At 44.2% G+C, this 13,808-nt stretch overlaps 1 protein-coding gene and 1 long non-coding RNA gene across 2 annotated transcripts in view; both read right to left on the bottom strand.

The window, feature by feature from the left end:
• Positions 1-376: 376 nt before the first annotated feature.
• The window catches only part of LOC118498951, a 32,094-nt gene continuing 18,662 nt past the window's right edge, over positions 377-13,808 (bottom strand). The window contains exons 2-3 of the long non-coding RNA XR_004901440.1: positions 11,297-11,573; positions 377-1,465 (exon numbers count right to left, since the gene is read on the bottom strand). This is a non-coding gene — a long non-coding RNA (uncharacterized LOC118498951). The remainder of the gene's footprint in view (positions 1,466-11,296; positions 11,574-13,808) is intronic.
• On the bottom strand, positions 9,922-10,797 carry LOC114513268 (histone H3.3A-like). The gene has a single exon (XM_028532511.2). It carries the CDS (start codon positions 10,698-10,700, stop codon positions 10,290-10,292), a length of 411 nt encoding a protein of 136 aa, XP_028388312.1. The 5' UTR covers positions 10,701-10,797; the 3' UTR covers positions 9,922-10,289.

Below are 13,808 nucleotides of genomic sequence, written 5' to 3'. Positions count from 1 at the left end.
CTAGTCAACCTTTTCACTGAGGATATAGTCCTTTGAATATTCTCAGATATGACCACATATAATTTTAACATCATGTCTTATTTGGGCCCACTGCCTCGTAGCCTATCTCCATATGAATATTAAAACACAAGCCCCTAGATTATGGAGAAAGTTTACTTACCTGCCAACAATGAGAGTATATATAATGAAGTCCTAGGGGGGGCTCAGGTCAAACCCAGGAACATTCTAGCATTTATAAGTCAGATCCAGAAAGGAAAGAAAGCAGAGGCCAAAAAGAGTGGTAAGTAGGGAAAAATGAAAACTAGGAGGGTGTGATGTCACAGAAACAAAGAGGAAAGAGTGTGACAAGAAAGAGAGAGCAGTGAACAATACCAAGTAATACCAAAAGGCCAAATAAAATAAGAACAGAGAAATCACGACTGGATATGTCAAGAGTGGGAGAGGAGAAGTGGGAACAGTGATTACAAGCAGTTCTTTTGAGACTATCTGTGAAGGAGACAGAGAGATGAGGTAGAGGAGATAAAGGACTGGAATCAAGGGGAGTTTAAAGATAAAGGAGGGACTATATACTGGAGCATATTAGGAATGGCCCTGAGGAGACAGAATCAATGCAGAAGAGAGAGGGGGGTATGTTTACTGCAAACAAAAGGCCCATGAGGATGTTGGAAGGATGGATTCTCTGCCTAGAGACAGGACATGGCACTGGCTATGACAGGAAGAATGAAAGTAATGGCAGACATCAGAGGATCGACTGATTGGAGGTGGGGTGACAGGGAATCTAGTCAATGACTGAGAATAAGGGTTGTGTTGGAGGTCGTGGAAGTGTGAGGGAAGGCCAGGTAGGAAATGGTCACTTTTAAAGGGGGTCATGTTAGTAACCCTCTGTGACTCTCAGCATGACATTAAAATATTCTTTGCTTCCGCCAGAACCTCAAGTCTCAAACAAGAGTTGCTGTGTTGAGTACACTGGTATTCCTGAGGAGTGTAAGCCATGGGTGCTGCACTGGGTACAGCCCAGATGTCAGCTCCTCACTGGTGCAGCCGGATGGTATGGGCTGGCTCTGCAGGAACCAAGGCCAGGGCTTCCCTCTGCTGAGAGTGCAGGCCATTGGCTGTTCTTTCTCATGCCCTTTGACTTCTGGGGAAAGGTACACAATGATGTGACTTTCTGGGACCCCACATCTTTGACCATATCCAACACCCCACTTCTGACCAAGAGTAAGTCCTGAGACATAATGGTAAGATCATTTGCAAACTAAAACCAAAAATTTTATTTAAAAAGATGTCACTTGAATCCTGGCTGGTGTAACTCAGTTGGCTGAGGTCATCCTGCAAAACGAAAGGTCGAGGGTTCAATTTGCAGTCAGAGCACATATGCCTAAGTTCTGGATTTGGTCTCTGGAAGAGGAGAACGAGAGGTAACTGATTGATGTTTTCCTCTCTTTCTCCCTCTCTTCCCCTCTCTCTGAAAGAAAAAAAATATAAAATTTAAATTATAAAAAGATATCACTTAATTACATTAAACAGGGTTTTAAGTGGGTCCATATAGAGAATAAAAACTGTATAAGTTTTTATTTTATTTTTATAAACTGTAAAAGTTTTTAAAATTAAAAAACATACCCAATTGTATGGTATGTGAACTATATTTCATTAGTTTGGGAGTGTAAGCCATGGGTGGCTGCACTGGGTACAGCCCAGATGTCAGCTCCTCACTGGTGCAGCCGGATGGTATGGGCTGGCTCTGAACTAATGAAATATAGTTCGCATACCATACAATTCACCCATTTAGAGTGTAATATTCAATGGTTCTTAGTATAGTCACAGATTTGGGCAACTGTCACCATAATATATTTTAGGACATTTTTATCCCTCCATATAGAGGCCCCAAAGCCATTAACAGCCACTCTCATTCTCCCTGTCCACATCCCTGGCTCCATTGGTCTGCTCTATGTCTGTGCATTTGCCTGTTCTAGACATTTCATACAAATGAAAGCACACACTATGTGACCTTTGAGGCCTGACTTTTGTCACTAAGTATCATATTTCCAATCGTCATTCATGTTGTAGCATGGATCAGAACTTCATTTCTTTTTATGGCCAAATAATATTATATTATATGGAGAAGTCATATTTTATTTGTGCATTCATCAGTTGATGGTAATGTGGGTTGATTATGGAGGTTTTTATGATTCAAAATGCAATTTCTCAACTCACTGTTCCAGTAGGTAAAAGCACCCAGACTCGCCCTGGTTAAAACCTGGTTCAGGGCTGGTGCTGACAGGCACTGACTATGCCTGCCGCTCCCTGTGACCTCATGCCACAGCAATGCCGATCAAATGGCATAACACTCAATTAAGACTATACACCAATTGAATGGGAGCCTAACTTTTCCCAAAATGCTTGTCAATTTGGCTTTAAAATCTACCCTTGAAAAATGACAGTCAAACCTGACAGGCCACAGTCTAGCTCCCACTGGATCTGGTTCTTTACAAAGCCATGACTCAGTGTTGCCCCATTGTGCAACATCTTTCTAGTTGGTAAACTGACCTTCCTTGTATGATCAGATAGTGGCATGAAAAATATTGATCTTGGTTACAGATTATAGCTGGATCTTGGAACCATCTCAGTACCAGGTGCAGGAGGTAACACTGGTTCGTTTAACATTAGTTTAGGACCAGTTTTCCCAACAGATTTAATGAAGTTTATCAGAGGTTTGCAGAGGTTCCTATGGATCCTCAGGACATTCTCCTGTGTCTCTGGTTTATCTCCTGCTGTTGGGGCCCAGGCAGAGAAGATCACTGGACAGCACTCGTTGCCTGAAGAGCAGCAGGCAAAAGCCCTGACTTGGCAAACCCTGGGCAATGTGAAGATAAAGTTATGGCCAGTGTTAAGCCTCACTCCATTGGAAGAAGAAAAACAGATGCAATTGTGTTCTCTGGAAGGCAAGGCTCTGAGTGCACAGTGTCTCATGTTTTCAAAGTAGGAAAGTATCCACAGCTAATATTTGGATGGGCCCACAGCAGCGTCTCTCTCCCTGATGCCTGGGCCTGCCCATCAGAGATAAAGGGACCTTGCTGTGCACCTGCCGAGAGAAAGGCAGGGCCAGCCTATTCTATGCTCTTCTTGTTATTAGCAGACTTGATGAAGTTCAAAGGAAGCATTTCTGGAAGAAAGTGGAGTATGAGTGTCTGGGCCTAGGTTGTGTTAAAATACACACTTTCTCTAGAAACCCCCTGTCACCTGGCCCCCACTTACATTTATTCCATTTCTCCACCAGGGACTGCTGACTCGTCCATGCTCTGCCAACGATAACACTGGCCAGGGGAAATGAAGTGTTTGCTGACCTGCAAACCTGAGTCTCATGGAGCTTTCACTGGTAGAGAAGGTGGGGGAGACAAAAAGAAAGCACTGCATGCGGTAGCCTCCTTGCAAGATTTGTCTACAGCCTCTAGCCCAGGACAGTAAGCACTTATGAAAGCCTCTGGACTGGGCTAAGCACTGGGCACCTCTCGGAGGACTCCTCCACAATAGTGGGGTGAGAACACATGGAAGCGTGGCTGGGGTCCAAAGTATGTGCCTCGGTGGAAACACAATGGACAGAGATAGACCTCAACAGGGCATCCTGACCTGGGTGCTGGGAAATGAGAGAAGCACCAAAGTAATAACCCAGTAGGACAAGAATCACTGTATAGACAACAACTGGGCAAACAAGAGGATTGGGGGTGAGGGCAGCATTCCAAACTGAGGAACTAGAACAGACAAGTGCACCGGTGGGCACTGCGTGACATGTGTGAGTGTATGTATGTGTGGGTGTGAGTGAGCGTACTTAATGATGGATTTGTGATCATGCAGTGACTTGGTGATTTGATTTGCAAAGTCCTGTGGACATTTTTAGCACTTTCCCTAGGGACACTCATCACATTTTATTAAAATTATTTTTTAATTGTTAATCTTCTTACTATATTGTAAATGTCATGTCTATCTTGGTTAACTTTAAGAAGACTAAGTAGAGAGCCATATTCCATGTTCCTAAATGAAAATGTTTAATTTTGTAAAATATAAACATCCCAAATTAACCTATAAACTTTTAAAAGATTTTGTTTATTTATTTTTTAGGGAGGGAAAACGAGACAGAGAGAAGCACCAATGTGTGGTTGCTTCTCACACTCCTCCTACTGGGGACCTGGCCCACAACGCAGGTATGTGCCCTAGACCAGAAATCGAACCAATGACCTTCTGATTCTCAGGCTGGCACCTGATCCACTGAGCCACACCAGCCAGGGCTAATTGAAATGCCACCTGTATAAGTAAACATAAGAATATCCAAGCCAAAGTTTTAAGTGAAGAATAATATTTCAGTCATATTATAAAACTATAATAGTAAAACATATAGTGGTCATGTTGGACTAGCTAGATCAAGAGACCAGAGCAGGAAATTTAGAAACAAAATTTGGGATTTATGGTAATTCAGTTATTGCAATAACTTAGACCAGTGATTTTCAACTGCTATGCCGCAAGAATTTTTAAAACACGCAGTACCTAACTATTTAGTCAGGGGCACTGACCTTTTTTCCCCTAGACTGTAAAATAAAAAAATGACAACAGCCCTGGCAAGATGGCTCACTTGGTTGTAGCATTGTCCCATGTACCAAAAGTTTGCAGGTTCAACTCCCAGTCAGGGCACATATCTAGATTGTGGATTTAATCCCTGGTTGGGGCATGCATGAGAGGAAACCAGTGGATGTTTCTCTCTCACACTGATGCACTGATGTTTCTCTGTCTCTCTCTCTCTCACCCCTTCTGTCTTTCTCTCATCAATAAATATACCCTCAGGTGAGAATTTACAAAAAAATAGCAACAGACAATACAATAGCCACCTGGTGTGAATCTATCAAAATTGTATCTATTGTTTTTTCAAATTGGCAAAAATATATAATGTATTTTTGGTGTGTCACAGAATTTTAGTAATTAGCTTATGTGTGCCATGAGATGAAAAAGTTTGAAAATCTCTGGATTAGACAGTTAATGGTGTTGTAATAACTGACTTGTCATTTGGAAGACAGTTCTCAGTGCATACACCGAGTCCATCTGTGTGTTCATCCATAAGCCCAGTGGTTTTTCACAGCCAGTGGACATGGGTGTGCAAGAAGGAGTGAAATGTGTCTTCTGGATATGGCCCACCATCTGCCCATTTAATATGCCGGGGAATCTGTGTCTTGTCAAGGAAATCCTTGTCTACACGGGAGTTGTGTTATCTGAGTGTCTTTTTTGAGCACAGAGGGTCTAGTTGCTAAATGTCCACCCTCCAGTGGCTATATTTACATTTAGCATCAGGCTGGTCCTTGTTCCAGGTGAGAAAAACTGTCAACCAAGGACCAGTTGCAAGTGAAAAGTAACTGACAATGAATCCACTGGTGGGATTTTTGACAGACTTTGAAATGAAGGATTGCAAATAATTTTGTTCAGTACATTCAACAATTCAATTTTAGACAAATTTATTACAATTGTTGAGTGCCTAGCAAGGAGAAAGAAAAAGACAGGAAGATCTTTTTAAAAGAAGCTGGTGAAAAAGTTCTAGAGATGGAGGGTGATGATGGTTGCACAATTATTTGAATGTGCTTAGTGCCATTGAACTGCACACTTAAAATGGTAAGATTTGTGTTATGTAACTGTTAGTACAATGAGGAAGAAAAAGGAACCAGGAGTAGAGAAAACACAGGAGGCAAGCACAGGTTTTAGGGAGGGGTCCATTCCTCTCTGCCAGGACTCCCCCATCCCATATGATTCCCTGGATTGTCCAGGTCTCCTGGTCCCCAGTCACAATGTCCCCGATGCTGGTCTGGCCCAGGACATGGCACTTTCAGGTCTGCTTCATGTGCCTAGAACTCAGCTTAGTCAACACTATTTTCTTCTCTCCTAGGCTGCTACCTCCAAGGACTTGTCTGGATCTCTGCAAGAGCATTCTTAGACATGGGACATATCATCTGACAAAGAGACTTGTGTCTATACTTGTTGCGTTAGTGGCAGTGTAGAGGTAGTGGAAGGTGTCCTTAGACACCTAAGCAATCATTGGACTAACCTCACGGAGCCACCAGCTGTCCTTTCTGCTCTCTCCCCACTGTTGCTCTTGTATAATAGGTTGTTGCCTCTCCTATCCCCACTGCCTGGGCACATCCGACCTGTCCCTGTTCCCTGGCCTAGCTTAGACCCCTGTGTCCTGCCACCCATCACAGTGCATATCACAGGCATGAGAGTGCCCAAGTCATGACTCTCTCCCCTTAACCGTGAAGCTCTGTGAGAGCAGAGACCAAGTTGTGCCGCCTGCAGTACCCTCCCCCCTGCCAATGCCCCACATAGAGATGCCCCAGGTTCTTGCTCAGAGAGTAAGTGAAACCTTAGCCTCTCCATTGTCCTGCCTCTGCACAGAGCCCTTAAGTAGTACACACAGGTCACAGATCAGCAGTGATGGACACACACTTGTTGGCACACTGACATACACTGGAAAACAGTGTGACTGTGCTGAGCTCTTTCTGCTGAATCTTTGTCAAAAGTCCTGTTGTTGCCTGTGATAGATTCAGAAGGTGGAATCACTGAGCCAAGGGTAGGAGGCTGTGATGGCTCTGGATGCACATATCACATTGCTTTCCAGAGAACGCCCAGGACGTTTCCAGGATGCACCTCTCCACTACTCAGCTAATCCCCACCACTGAGCTGTGGAAGCACCTGCCCACAGTACCTTGGCAGGCATGTGCTCATTATAGCTTTTCTAAACAAAGATAATTGTGTCTGTTTGCCTATCGGGCTGCATGTCTTTCTGTTACAAGGTCAGCTTTTACTGAGAACCCTCTCAGTGTAAAGCACATAGAATCATGACTTAAGGATTCTGAGCCCCAGGTGTTTTGTGTTCAAAAGGAGCTAAGAGACTAGGACATCTGCAGCTAGTAACTTGGTCACTCGGCAGGTGGGGTTAGTGGAAACCCACAAAACCTCCATGAAGGAGGGTCCTCTCGTCCACCCAGTCTAAGCACAGACGAGGAAACAGCATCAAGAGATGAAGTGGCTGGGAGCCAGGGCAGCGGCTTCTTTCCATCCCTCCTCATAGAGCTCAGCCTTACCCCCAGACCCAGAATGACTGGGGGCTTAGACGGGGGTTTGAGGTCCTACACTCACCCCTCACACTCTTGTGGATGTATCTCTCAGGACAGATGGCCCTGGTCCCTCTGGCAAGACAGACAGGTTTACACCAGAAGAATAGCCTGACTCTTCAGAACAATCACTTTGCTGCTCAAAGGGCTGCCACACCTCAGCGCTCATCCTGTCTTCCTGCTCCTGGTTACAAAATGCCCTTGTTTCCTCTGATGACAACTCAATGGAGTTAAACAATTGAAGTAGTTTCTTGCAACACTTCTGGCCTACATGAGTCACTTCCTGTTTAGCATACTGGTTTACATTTAGGGTAATTTATTTAAAATGATTTCCTCTTTGCCAGCTTTTCCTCTGCCCTTCCACCTAGTTTCTTGGCCAGGTCCAAGCTTTGGAATCTTCTGTCTAAGATAGCTATAGACTGGCCTACTAAACAAGAACAACACACACACAATCATGAATGCTCCAAGTGTTTGTAACTTTGGGACATTTTGGTGGGTGACATTTAAAAGTTATTTTGTGATGTCATTTCCTTTTTTTAATGGAAGAAGAAATAAGCACTTTTTGGCTCCCCTTGCTGCATGGGCATTGTAACAGGTACTTCATATAATTCTGTCCTTTCTTTCACAACTGTCCTTATTTTTCCCATTTACTCAGGGGACCAACTCATGTAGCTAATAAATAGTAAAACTGAGATTGAAATCCAGCTCCCACTCCAGGCCTGTGTTATTCCTGCTGTGTGATGTTGGGGCTTCTAGGAATGTTATCTTTGAGTCTGCACATTCCAAAATGTGGTTCTGCTCCAAGGGACAAATCCCTCCCAGGACCATAGCATTGGCTTGATATTGAGTGCGGCTAATGAGTATCTACCAACATCCTTAGCAGATGGTCCACTTAGTCAGTGGCCCCCAACCTTTTGGGGACCAAGGAATGGTTTCATGGAAGAGAGTTTTTCCACGGACCCGGGGGAGGGGTAGATGGTTTCAGGATGAGTCAAGTGCATTACATTCAAGCTCACCTGCTGCTGGGAGGCCTGGTTCCTAACAGGCCCAGAACACTATTGGTCCAGTCCTCGGACTGGAGGTTGGGGGACCCCTGCTCTAAGTTGTGGCATAAAGGAACAGAGAGTAGAGACAGTTAAGAAGCTGTGGGTTTGATTCCCCTAAGCCCTTGGGCAGAAACAAATGTCAAAGGGGTGAGAGTCTCAAGAGTGAGAGGGAGAAGCATGGCCTTTCTTTCATGAGGCAACAGCAAGCCCATCCCTGAAGCCAGGGTGAGGAGTCCGCGAAGAATGACGAGAATGAATGTGGTGAGGTGCTGAGGAGGGCTTGTGTCCTGGGTTAGCTAGAACTCGCTTTCACTAGGAAGGAAAGCATGAGTGAGTGACATGATCTACAGATGACCGAAGGGAGATAATTCTACCTTTTATGCCTCAGATCCCCTCTCCATAAATCGGGAGAGACAATACTGCTTTGAGTGTGAACTGCCTTCCCTTTTAGAGGTTTGGGGAGAACTTGCAGAGAACTTTCTTAACCATGAACCTGGTTGTGTCCCAATGTAGTTCTTTAATTCTTTATTTCTTGCATCTCAGAACCTTAGGAAAAGAACCTTTTAACATTAAATGCAGAAATGACAAAGAGCTATCTGAGTTCATTCTAAAATACAGTTTCTGCCATATCCAGGCACCCTTGTTTGTTGTAGATTCATAAAACTACAAGGTGATGACTCAGTCCAGTGATGGTGGATGTCTGTGCTCCTGCCTCCCCCTGTGTTCAATCCCAAGATCGTCCCTATAGTCCCAGCTGGCCATGCCTCCCTCAGACTGACCGGAGCCTTAGAATCCTTAACCAGCACTTCCACCAGTTTCCACCCATGGACTGCAAATGGCATTGGAATGAAAACCTCTTTGCCATCCTGATCTCGTCCAGCCCTTACCACTTACAGAAGAAGGAAACCCAGATGCCACCAGGACCTCACTGCTACTAAGTGGCAGAGCTAGGAATGGATCTAGGCCTCTGACTTCCAGTTCCACATCCACATCCTTTTTAGGCTAATGAGACCCAGCTCTACTGAGTAACTAATTTATTCAACAACTAGTTGTAGAGAACTTACTACATATCAGGCATTACACCCAGATAAATGACTCATCCCTGTTGGTCCAGCTAGAGATGAATTTCATAAACCATAGGCGTTTTTTCACTCAGCATGGGCTGGATCAAAATTCAGATAGATAGATAGATAATTTATGACCTAGCTTATCCCAGGGTCTTTAGAAATATTTCTCAAAAGGAAGTTTACAAAGTTAATATAATTAGTGGCTGCACCCCACTGCCAGTCATCCTGCGTTTCCTGTTTCTTATGTGCTATAAGAATCACTATAGAGCCCTGACCAGTATGGCTCTGTGGGTTGAGTGTCATCCTACAAAACTGAAAGGTCACCAGTTCAATTTCTGATCAGCGCACACGCCTGGGGTGTGGGCCATGTCCCTGGTTAGGGGTGTAAGAGAGGCAACTGATTGATGTTTCACTCCTCCTCTCTCTCTCCCTCCCCCTCTCTCTAAAATAAATAAATATAATCTTTAAAAAGAGTTTCTTTAGAGAACAAGGCTATATATAGTTTCTTTTTTTTTATAGTTTAATGTATTTTAATAGCAAACTTACAGGAACAGCACAGAAGACAGACAACATTAAAAACATACTTGCATGTGGGACAACTCAGTTAGAAAAGTATAGTGAATGGATGGAATCTACTGTATGATAAAAATGCTACAAACACCATTTAGTTGCCATCAATAAGAAATTTACTTGTTTTAAAAAAATCCAAATGCTGGCATTGTCCAGAAAAATTTAACAGGTTTATTTATATTGTTATAAAGTTGAACTGCTTGAAACTTGTTCACTGAAACACCTTGACTTGCATTAATGCTTTATGTCCCCGCATTTATATTAAAAAAATTCACACACAAATGAAAATGGAAAAACGGCCAATACCTGATTTCTGTCCCCTATTTTCCACTTGCAATCATATACTTAGGTACCTTTTTGACCCCATGGAAAAAAAATATCTAACGTTCAGAACTTCCAATAACAGGAAGAAGGGAATTTTTTTTTTTAAAGAATGAAATGTTTCCCATCATCGTGGATTCTTAAGCACGTTCTCCACATATGCGGTGTGCTAGCTGGATGTCTTTTGGCATAATTGTTACACGTTTGGCATGGATAGCACACAGGTTGGTGTCTTCAAAAAGGCCAACCAGATAGGCTTCACTTGCCTCCTGCAAAGCACCAATAGCTGCACTCTGGAAGCGCAGATCTGTTTTGAAGTCCTGAGCAATTTCTCGCACCAGACGCTGGAAGGGAAGTTTGTGGATCAGAAGTTCAGTGGACTTCTGATAGCGTCTAATTTCACGAAGTGCCACAGTACCAGGCCTGTAACGATGAGGTTTCTTCACCCCTCCAGTAGAGGGCGCACTCTTGCGAGCGGCTTTGGTTGCCAGTTGCTTCCTCGGTGCTTTACCACCGGTCGATTTGCGGGCAGTCTGCTTTGTACGAGCCATGGTATAGGGACCTCTTTACTTACCCCCCTTCTCCTTCGGCTGGAGCTCGGCGAGCTGGAGGAGGTGCTGGCGTTAGAGAGCGACGGCGGCTGCAAACACCGCTATATATAGTTTCAATGGGAAAGCTACTATGGGAGGAAATTGAGCACATTGCTTCAAACCTTATATCCATGTTAAGGAGAGAAAAAGATGTAATCATTACATCCAGCTGTTACATTTAAATTATCAAACAGAAACAAAATGCCAGTTGAGGGTCAGGTATATTTTCTTTGCCTGGTTATATTATAAGGAGAGCAGCACTGAACCAAGTAACAGGACACCTGAGTTCTAGTTGTGCTTCTCCCGGAGACAGCTTGTGACACCAGGTTTAAGATCCCTGAGGCTCTCTCCTCTTTCATAAAGTAACTAACTCTGTGCCTTGCCTGCCTGGCAATGTCATTATTAAGATGAGTAATAATAATAAAAGCTCCCACTGGTATTGTGACTTACCCTTTGAAACACTCTTTCACAACAACACCCAGAGGTGGGCAGGGCAGTTATAATTACCACCAATTAAAGGTGAGAAACCCAAGGCTCAGAGAAATGAAGTAACTCACATAAGGCCACCCAGCTAGAAAGTGGTAGCTGTGGGAGTGAGCGTCCCGCTCTCTGTGGGACACACTGCCCCTGGGCTTCTCCAACTGACATATAGGGGTAGCTTGTTCTCTAGGCAGCAATCAAAACCTTGGAAATGTCGGGTGATCTCTTGACAGGTTTTCTGAGTGCAGGATTAGGACCGGATGTTGTCGCAGAGCAGCTTTTCTGCGCTGCGCAGACTGATGTATTTGCTGCAGTTGCCTTCACCTGTCTGACACATTGTCCTTCGCTGTTTTCCTGTAAGAGGCACAACAAACACACACACACATACACGCACACACACGAGGCAATTAGTTACAAATATAAATGTCAATGAAATGTTCTTCCATTAAAATCCTTTGACTTGTAAGCAACAACCTCTGTAGAAATTTTGTAGGTTCATGTCCTACAAATAGATTCCCGCAGCACATTGCCCAGGAAAGACCAGAAGAAAAAACGGAAAATGCATACCACATTGGTTAGCAGTCTCTGTTCCTGGCTGGCTCTGAGGAGCAGGCTGTCATGTTAGCTGTGGCAAGGTGGCAGCAGGAACCGCCACTGCCATGCCCAGGCCCTTCAGGAGTCTGTTCCATGACTGGACCTGCCCCCAGTGCAAATGCTCCCACACGTGCACTTATAGATGTCACTGTGGGGCCATCGCGCCACCCGCAATGGGCTAGAGGAAGGGGCTGCCAACTCCCCCAGCACATGGTGAGTTGCCCACTCCTGTCAGCTCTAAATATGTTAAAAACTAGATAGTAAAAAGATAACCATCCATTTTTGCCTCATAAATATTTTTAAACTGACTATTGATGAAATAATATGGATAAAATAAATATTGATGAGATACTGGATTGGGTGAGAAGATACCCATGCTCACTTTTTCTGTATTTCTCTTGTGGGCTATCTGACCTGGGTGTATTGGAACCCACGTCATTGCATAGCTCTACAGAGTCCCCAGTGTGTTATTGGGAATGTTGATCCAATACTTTCATGGTTTTCAGTATTTGTGGTCATTTATGTAAAGTGAGGCCTAAGTGTTTAGCGTTTCTGCTCAGGAAGCTGCCCTTTTCTAAGCCGTTCTAAGACGTATTGAGAAAGGAAGACTTGTGGTGATAATCTTCACTATTACTAAATGAACATTTACAAAATTTTCATTATAAAATATGGAGAATAAAAGAAATAATGGCATTGTTTAATAGAATGCTCTGAGGTAGTGGTGGGTTTTTGTTTCTTTGTTTTTAGCATTTTTGTTTTAAAATAAAAAATGGAATGAATCAGGCATTTCTACTACAGTGTAATTATATTTAAAAGGGGCTGGAGGAGGTTTCATACCCAATAGTAAGAAAAGCATCCGACTCAGGCAGCACTTATTTCTAGCAAGGTTGCTCCTTTCCACCACACACTTATAATTAACTCTCCTTTTTAAAAAATGATGGAGAAATATCATTCTGGGAAGAGAATACGACAACCTGGTAAAGGTGTGGTGTGCAGGAAAAAAAGTCTCCCCTTAAAGAGTAGCTCTGGAGCAAGGTGGGAGGATGAATAAGACACAGGACACTCCCTCAGCTTTGTCTCACTAAGAAAGCTCAGGGGGGGTGGGCGGGGCAGGGGAGAGCAATGGGGTGGGGGTTGGGAGGGAATTGGGACAACTATGATAGCACAACAATAAAAAGAAAAAGAAAAGAAGGGAGGGAGGGAGGAAGGAAGGAAGGAAGGAAGGAAGGAAGGAAGGAAGGAAGGAAGGAAGGAAGGAAGGAAGGAAGCTCAGAGGTGGTTAGTGTTCCTTGGGTCTCACACCCCGCTGCACGGTCCTGGTGTGGGGTCTAGAGAACTCATTTCAGGAGGAGGAAACTGAACCAGACCCTTAGTCATGCTGTTAAAAGAATGTGAGAACATCTCAGGCCTGGGTATTAAGGAAGAGTAAACCATCTCATTTAAAATCCTCCTGACTTTCTCAGTCAAGTTAGCTGTCCTGTCAGTAGGAGAAGTCTGGCAGGAGACAGAGTATGGTCTCAGCCACAGGTGGCAAACACAAGGCCCCATGGACCGAGTCCAGCCTTCCACCATGTTTTATCTGGCCAGTCACCTTGTTCCCAGCCAGTGGCAGTGCCAAGCTCCTTGTCCCTAGTTAAGGAGTAGTTACATTTATACAGTCCTAAAATTACATTCAGCCCTTTGAAGGCAACCTCGAGGCTGATGTGGCCCCCAGTGAAAATGAGTTTGACACCCCTGGTCCCCTGGTATAAGCTGATGCCAGAGATGTTTGGTGCCCAAGGTCAGGGCAAGAGCACAGCAGGGCTTTGGCCCCCTCAAGTTGGTACAATTAGAGCAGATCAGCAACCAAAAGTGACGGAGCAGAAGCAAGACAGATGGGACAGGAAAGACACTGCAGCCAGTGGGGACTGGTGATGTTGTGCCCATCATGTCACTTCTGTAGTCAAGCCTGCACCGTCTCAGAGTAGATGAAAAGCAAAAGCATTCACATTAGTG

This window comes from Phyllostomus discolor, chromosome 2, assembly GCF_004126475.2.
Source record: "Phyllostomus discolor isolate MPI-MPIP mPhyDis1 chromosome 2, mPhyDis1.pri.v3, whole genome shotgun sequence".
Taxonomy (NCBI): domain Eukaryota; kingdom Metazoa; phylum Chordata; class Mammalia; order Chiroptera; family Phyllostomidae; genus Phyllostomus; species Phyllostomus discolor.
Note: the sequence above shows the minus strand (reverse complement) of the source record. Positions and strands in the feature narration are given on the sequence as shown.

Excerpts from the sequence above, each read along its gene's own strand:
- LOC114513268 (XM_028532511.2), bottom strand. The coding sequence starts at position 10,700 with ATGGCTCGTACAAAGCAGACTGCCCGCAAATCGACCGGTGGTAAAGCA.